This window comes from Heteronotia binoei, chromosome 2, assembly GCF_032191835.1.
Source record: "Heteronotia binoei isolate CCM8104 ecotype False Entrance Well chromosome 2, APGP_CSIRO_Hbin_v1, whole genome shotgun sequence".
NCBI lineage: Eukaryota > Metazoa > Chordata > Lepidosauria > Squamata > Gekkonidae > Heteronotia > Heteronotia binoei.
Window position 1 is genome coordinate 87,327,621 of NC_083224.1, and position 7,947 is coordinate 87,335,567.

The following is a 7,947-nucleotide window of genomic DNA, read 5'->3' on the forward strand; positions in this document are numbered from 1 at the left end:
GAGCTTTGGAGGAGGATTCCAATGCATTATAGCCAGTCTGCTGAGGTCCCTCACCCACTCCCAACTCCGTCCTCTCTAGGCTCCACCCCCCAAATCTCCAGGCATTTCCCAACCTGGAGTTGGCAATCATTAACACTGCATTCTTAAACTTCTTTCAATCACTGGGAGATTTTTTTTCTTTTAAACCTACAATCCAATGCGAATTCTGGCTAAAAACAGCAGGGATTCAACCAGGCTTGGCGGGTCTGTGTTGGAAAATACCTGAAAACTTTGGGGGCGGATCTGGGAGACCGCGGGGTTTAGGGAGGGGAGGGGCCTCAGCATGGGACAATGCCACAGAGCCCACCCTTCAAAGCAGCCATTTTCTTCGCGGGTGCTGATCTCCAGGCCCCACCTAGCTGCAAGCGGGAGATCCCCAGGCGCCACCTAGAGGCTGGCAACCCTATGAGGTAACAATTCCGTATTAGCCAGTACTTTTGAAGTAGGCTGTCCCACAGCTTTTGCAAGCATTGGGATCCCGCTGCTTAGAACTTATAATTTCAAGAAGCCAAGGCTTTATTTGTTAGAAATGAAAAGCGAAACTGCCAATTCCGACATAAATTCGAGCTCTTTCATACCTCCACGAGAAACTTTTCAGCCTACAAAGCCTTGTGCCTTCCAGCCGGGCTGCTATTGTGAGCATGACCCAACCCACAGAGCAACAACGTAAAAGAAAAGCAGCTCCTTCGAGTCAGGGCAGCTTCGGGGGATGGGCGGAGAGCTCTGAAATGTCTATCACAGCAGAGACGAATTGTAATTGGTAGACATGCTGGTTACGTTACAAAGAGGGCAGGACATATATAAACCCAGGGCGTGTACCTATTGTCCGCCATTTTGTCCAGTGCGAAGAAGCGAGCGTGGTAGCGGAGGTTTGTCTTGGCGGGAAAGCGAGCGAGAGCATTCGAGCCAGGCGGCTGAGAGGAGTAGAAAAAGCAGCAGCGGCGGCAACATAGCTGCAAAAGCAACAATTTAGGATAGTTTTCCTAGCCCGAAAGCCGGTGAGACAGGGTTGGGTTGTAAGGCCGCGCCGTTGCGACAGCGGACAAAGAACCGCCGCCATTTTGTGTAGTCGGAGTGGCGTCGGGTATTCAGCCAGGCAGTTAGTACCGGGGAATGGTTGAAGAGAGATGGGTTGTAAGTTGATAGGGCGTGGGGGACGTTGTTGCTGTGTACCCAGAGTCACGATAATTGGAGGGAGGGAGAGAACTGCGGGAATCCATGATTGCTTGCCTCAGTGAGAAGCGGTTTAGTGAGTGGGTTTCCTGCTCACAGTAATTACAAGTTGATTTTTTTTGAGGAAAAATGAGTCCTAATTTACCTCAGCACCGACTCACGGTACTAATAAAGAACTGGCCAGCGCCTAAATGGGGCTTGGCAATAAGCCAGTTTTGGAACCGGGAGGTATGTGCAGTTGCGAGATCAAGAGATCCTTGTGCTTTGAAAAAGTAGACTGGTCTGAATTTGGGGAAGGTTCGACTCATCCTCTAAAAGCCTCCTCCTTTCAAGCCAGGAATTAAAGTGGCCTGTGTGTTAAAAGTGCTGAGTTTTTATAAGTTAAGTAGTATTGGGTCCTGTTCCTAAAGGGAATTGATCCACATGCCCCCCCCCTTATGTCTTGCAGAGATGCATCGTGATTCATGTCCACTGGACTGCAAGGTATATGTAGGGAACCTTGGGAACAATGGCAACAAGACTGAGCTGGAACGTGCTTTTGGCTACTATGGACCACTGCGCAGCGTGTGGGTTGCTCGAAATCCCCCTGGTTTTGCCTTTGTTGAATTTGAAGACCCACGTGATGCTGCTGATGCAGTTCGAGAACTAGATGGGAGGTAAAGTCATACATTTATTTCTGGGGTGGAGAGGTCGTACATATGTACTCTAGGCTATCAGTAACACTGCAGCATATTTTAGAAGAATAAGAAGATGTGAGATATTAGATTTATATCCCAACCTCAACTCCAAATTTCAGAGTCTCAGCTCAGAATCTCCTTTACCTTCTTCCCCCACAACAGACACCCTGTGAGGTGGGTGGGACTGAGAGGGCTCTCACAGCAGCTGCTCTTTCAAGGACAACCTCTGCCAGAGTTATGGCTGACCTAAGGCCATTCCAGCAGATGCAAGTGGAGGAGTGGGGAATCAAACCTGTTTCTCCCAGATAAGAGTTTGCACATTTTACCACTACACCAAACTGGCTCTCGCCAGTTGTGGTATTAGTACTTGAGGAGTGTGTGTTGAGGGTAGACTAGCTAAGGAAAACTTAACAATCACAGGTTTCTTTACATGTTCCTGTTAGATAAGTAATGTGGTTTACTTGTGTGAATACCATATTTTTCTTAAGGAGAAAGAAACCCAAACAATACAAAAACACTTAAGTATTGCTAATTTTTTCTTTGTGTTGGAGTTTAAGTATAGAGCATTATCATTGTGTAACGTTTTCAAACTCTGCAGTGTTCAGTGTTGGTATACAAGTTCTTAATATATTTGAAAGCAGTATAGATATTTACCTTAAGAAATAGCTTCAGGTGTGTTGTACTATAGACAGTAAACAAAATGCTACATATCTAGCATGTTGATGTATTTATTTGCTTGTTTATATGATTTGAGCAGGAAATTAAAATACAGTCTGCATGAAAATGCTGTCTACCAAAGCAAATAATGGAACCCTTGCAAATCATCTAAAATCATTTTAGAAAAATGCAGAGTTCAGTTTGGTTATTGTTGGTAATGACTTTCTCTTTTTCCCCACCCCCAGAACTCTTTGTGGATGCCGTGTCAGGGTGGAACTGTCCAATGGTGAAAAGCGTAGTCGGAACCGTGGTCCACCTCCTTCATGGGGTAGACGTCCTCGAGATGATTACCGTAGAAGAAGTCCTCCACCTCGCCGCAGGTACCTATGATCATCACAAAACTTACATAGATCTTGACAGTATTAAAATTTGGCATAATAGACTTTTTGAAAAGCATACTGATTATGAATATCAAACAAATTTTAAAGTGTGAAAAGGTTTTAGGGGAAGACATATTAAGCATATATTGTCAAACACTGACTTTTGTCCTTAGGTATCTATGCCAGTTGATAGTGCCCTCTAACATCAATTATCTTCTTTCCTTCTAAAGTCTGTTCATCCTCTAGTTATTTCCACTTTCTTCCCAGTACTCAAACGTAGGGTTTTTTGCTTTTTCCGTTGTGGTAAACATTACAACAGCTTGGCTTTTTCACTGAGATTTTTCCCCATTTTAGCACAAGTATGTGCCCTGCAGGCAACTGCTTAAGAATAATGCTTAAGTAAGTAATAGTTATTTAGCTACATTTTTCACTAGTAAAATTGTTGAGGTATTACTCTGCTGTCAGAGTTCTACAACACTAAATTTTTACTTGGTAAGCATTCTCTGACCCAGGCAAGTTGGGTGTTAATTATTCACTTTCAGTACTTGGCTTCTACAAGAACTGATAATCACCTGCAACAGGCTAAGGAGGTCTGTACAGGATAAGAGTGAAACACAATAGTATTTGTTAGCTAATAGATGGTTGTACTGATGGCTTGTTTTTCATTTTTTTATGCTTTTTGGTCCATCTATTAATAAAAATGAACCCGTTACAGAGTCACCATCATGTCTCTTCTCACCACCCTCTGAGTCTGCATTAGCCAGTCAACTAGCCCTTTCAGCGTCATGTGACCAGCGCGCCCCATTCAGCTTGGCTGGTGTCGTTTCACATGACCCAGGCATGGCCAGTCGTCAGGTTGCACCGCCCTTTGGTTCCCGAGCATGCTGTTTTCTCTCAGCCTTCTCTCCAACCTTAACCAAATCGGCAGCAGCCACCTCGACCGCCCACACATTCCCGGCCAATCAGCTCAGCTGTTTATTTACCAAATGTCTTCACAACAACTGCAGCAGCAGCCTTCGGCTAACAAAAAAGCAGGAAAAATCCACAACACCCCCTTCGCCAACCAACTAAATACAACGCAACATCTGGCAAAACCTTTTCAGCAAATTCTTCTTGGCAGTCAGTCCGGCAGCCTCACCTCACCATTTCTAGCTTGTTGAAACCAAAAAACTAGTAAGTTTTTCCTGCTTATACAGTTTACTGCTGGTTAAAATAAGGAGTAAGCGGCTTATAAGTAATTATTTTTCTCAATCAAAGGCTGGCTGTGCATAATTTAGTGGTAACACATGTTGCTTGAATAAAACTTTTAAGGGTGTTAAGGAAATTTAATATAAGTAACTAAACTGCAGTATTATTTGCATGCAAGATGGCAAACTACACTTAATTGCTAACATTTATTTCTTCCTTGCAAAAATCTGCCAACTCCTTTCACCTTTAAATGGTTTTACTAACAGTGTCAGAACTTAAAACAATTACTTTTTGGGATGAACTGGGCAGACTAAGGTTCTGTAGTCTAAACACACTATGGCATTTTAAAATTTACATTCACAAATATGCAGCTCTTAACTGAGCATTTAATGGCATTATCACTGCATTGGTCTTTCACTTGGTACCATGTGTCCTGTGTGGTCTCTTGCCTTGCATGGGTTCCAAAATAGCGGTTTATACCAATTTTGGAACTACTTGTGGGTCTTTGGATAGTGTTCTAGGCAGAGGATTTAGTTGAGATGGAAGTGCTGCATTGGACAGGTTTGCTATGAGGATTTTTTAGTTAAAGCAAACTCATGGTTGGAAACATGCTGATCACGCTGAGTTTTGTTTTACTGCCCTAATCTTTCCACTTTGCTGAACGATGGGTGCCATTTATCTTGACACATTCACTGGGCCCAACAGTGACTTGACAAGTTGGGAATTGCCTCACCCTAATAGTGCTGAAATGATGAAAAGACTCATTTTTCTTTTTCTGGTTGTAGATCTCCACGAAGGAGAAGTTTCTCTCGTAGCCGCAGCAGGTAAATTATTGGCATCGCTTATAGAAAGCAAGAGGCTTGTCAGTGTTGTGGTACAGAAAATTTCCAGTGGGAAATAATAATAGTTTTTAAATGTTCTATTTTAATGTCCAAAGGACAAGGTCTAAAATTACATTGGGTAGTTGCCATTATTCTACCAATGTTATTACAAAGGATGTGTTAGCATTATATAACACTCTGCAGTACTTAGGTTATTGTAATGTGTATCTGAATTCACTTTTGAAATGACAAATATCTATTTAAAGTGGATGCTTACAAGTGTAACAAGATTTAATAAAATAGTGTGAACTAAGTATGAGCAGTTTTTAAAATGTGATAGTGAAGGGCTAAGAGAGTTAACGCAGTTAAACACATTGCCTGCCACTATGTTGGTCTAATTTCTACCAAAGTCACTAGAGTGCGTAAAAACTGTCACATAATTCTGAATGTTCTTGTTACAGATCTGTTTCTAGAGATAGAAGGAGAGAGAGATCACTGTCAAGGGAAAGAAATCATAAGCCTTCTCGTTCGTTTTCCAGATCTCGTAGGTAAGAATGCTGCCTTTGTTGAATTATAGTAAAGCTCTAGAACAATAAAAGTTGTTTGACTTGGTGTATAGAGTTCTAACTTCATATTTATATGGGGGGGCCTAGAAATTAGTCATGGCACAGTTGTGTAGTGAAATATATTGAATTTCATTTATCAAGCAATGCAATTTAATTTTTAATCTATTCTATTTAGCCGCTCCAGGTCAAATGACAGGAAATAGAACTTGAGGAAGAGCAGTGTACAGGAAGTCACATTAGATCTGAAGAAAGGAGTATGTACAGAACATTGTTTTCTTTAAGACTTCATAAGCTTGGTGCATTTTTAAAATGTTTTAGCTGTCAAATTTTGTTCTTGTCTCTTGTAACAGGTGACAAATGTAACAGTTGTTGACTCTGTATATGATTCTGAGCAGATCATATGAAGTGTAATAAACTTTATGGTGTACCCTTAAGCATAATTTGAACTTACATTAATGTTAACAAATACCTTGTGTACCTTTACCAAATAAACCTGAAAAGCCATGCAGTGGCAAATGCTTCTAGTCTAAATTTTATAATACAAATGGACTATTAAATCATGAACATTTGCTACAGTCACAGAAGGGTAATCCATTCAGGGATGGCTTGTGAAACTTGGTCAAAATAATTATCAGAATAAAAACAATGGCCAGGAAAGGGAATATGAAAACTTTGTAGCTAGATTTTTTTTTAAAGAAAAAAACTGTTTGCAAGTTCTAATTTGTATTATCTCAAAGTTACAACTACTTTCTGTTATGTAAGTTACAGATTTAATTTTGTATTTCTGAGAATAGAGTATTCCTTAGATAATGAGCTGCCAGATACTGAAGCAAATTATTCGTATGCATAAGGGTACATTGTAGGTGGTAACATTGTGCAGAAGTTGTCATGTCACTGTAAACTTTTTGGAGATCTTGGGATTAAAGTTTTGGTTACAAATTGTTGTAAGTATTTAACTTTTATATTTTGATGTACTTTCAAGCAAAATATAATGTCCAGGTGGACGTGTACATTTTCATTTGAACTGTTACTATTGTGGAGCCATATTCAAATTTCACTGTGCTTAATGCTTGGATAATCCACTGTTCAAAGAGAATGTTCATACATAAGTAACTACTTCCACAAAGTCCTTTGTTAAAATACCTCCTGCTCTGATGGTGGTTGTCTTCATCATGAACCCATATTATTAATCAGATGGCTACTACATGACATTCAAACCAGTTACAGTAACATATGGGTTAGCATGCTGCACTCAGATGCATTGGAGTAATGAAGCACTCAAACTAATCACTTGAGCTTGCTGTTGAGGAATTCAGAATTATGCATTAAGCTTAGCTTTGTCATATTCACAAAGCTAAAACTGCCTTGCTTTAAAGTGAAGTGTTGCATGCAATGTTTATCTGCAATAGAAACTGCTTATGACAGATGTGATTAGAACATCAATATGTACATTGATCTTGTATGCTAGAAAGTGATTGCTCCTGCATTTAGATTAAATCCAAACTATTTGAAAATACCTTGTTGAATTTCTTATCAAGCATTGAAAAGGGAACACTATTGCAGCTTATAATGGGGCAAAATTATCATCCATAGGGTATTACTACCCTGAGCAAAGAGCAAGCTGTGCATAATAAACATAACTGAAAAGCAAGCACAGGATGCTTATGTCTTTTAATTTTAGAAAATTAGAATTTTCCGGCAACTGGGCTCCAGAAATCAGTGATAGCCCAGGTATTCTTGATCAAGTCAGTAAGGACTTAGCTGATTTTGACTTGCACCAAGGGAGGGGAAATGAAAACAGCTTAAAATAAACCCACATACCACCTTTTAGTGCAGTTTCAAGTAAGCTGCCCAGTATATCTAGTGGCACAGTAAAAGCTTTTGGCAGTGGTGGAATGTCCTTTGGGTTGGAAAATGAATGGCTAGATGTAGTTTTACAGTAGCATTTTATTGTAAATTCAGTAACAATTTATATTACTAGACTCTTCAGATTTGGGTAAAGGGAATATGCACACTGAGTCTTTTGAACACATGCAAATAAGAATTTAAGAGCCTGGTGGATCAGATCAGTGGTTCATCTAGTCCACATATTGTCTTACACAGTTCCTTTGGAGAGACACCAAACAGGGCATAGAGGCCTTTGATGTTGCCTCCTAGCTCTGTGATTTAGAGGTTTAGTGCTTCTGAATGTGGAGGATCCCCTCAGTCACCATGGCTAGTAGCCACTGATAGACCTATCCTGAGTTCTGCAGTCATATCTTTTCCTTTAAAAAGTGACTGGCATGGGTTGTCTGGACTGCTCTTGTCTAGCAATCAGCAATTTACCTACATGCTGCTACCCAGAGGAGATAGTGGATTGAAGATGTCCTGGGTACTGTTACATTGTGATACACGCAATGCCTTTTCTTTTTGAGGCGAACATGCAGCTATTAACTGGAAATCATTA

General features: G+C 40.5%; 2 protein-coding genes across 2 annotated transcripts in view; one reads left to right on the plus strand and one right to left on the minus strand.

Annotated features, from left to right (window-relative positions):
- Positions 1–787, minus strand: part of LOC132566457 (parathyroid hormone 4-like) — a 55,186-nt gene extending 54,399 nt beyond the window's left edge. The window contains exon 1 of the mRNA XM_060231515.1: positions 618–787. Within this exon, the coding sequence (XP_060087498.1) occupies positions 618–682 (65 nt within the window). The 5' untranslated portion in view covers positions 683–787. The remainder of the gene's footprint in view (positions 1–617) is intronic.
- SRSF3 (serine and arginine rich splicing factor 3) lies at positions 733–6,440 on the plus strand. Its single transcript, XM_060231516.1, has 6 exons — positions 733–1,037; positions 1,661–1,868; positions 2,792–2,926; positions 4,900–4,938; positions 5,397–5,483; positions 5,677–6,440. The coding sequence occupies exons 2-6, from the start codon at positions 1,663–1,665 to the stop codon at positions 5,702–5,704; spliced, it is 495 nt and encodes a 164-aa protein (XP_060087499.1). The 5' UTR covers positions 733–1,037; positions 1,661–1,662; the 3' UTR covers positions 5,705–6,440.
- The last annotated feature ends 1,507 nt before the right edge of the window (positions 6,441–7,947 follow it).

Bases quoted from the DNA above. Each gene is read 5' to 3' on its own strand.
- SRSF3 (XM_060231516.1), top strand. From the start codon at position 1,663: ATGCATCGTGATTCATGTCCACTGGACTGCAAGGTATATGTAGGGAAC. The intron at 2,927-4,899 runs GTACCTATGATC...TTCTGGTTGTAG, and splicing joins AGTCCTCCACCTCGCCGCAG to ATCTCCACGAAGGAGAAGTT. The intron at 5,484-5,676 runs GTAAGAATGCTG...TATTCTATTTAG, and splicing joins TCGTTTTCCAGATCTCGTAG to CCGCTCCAGGTCAAATGACA.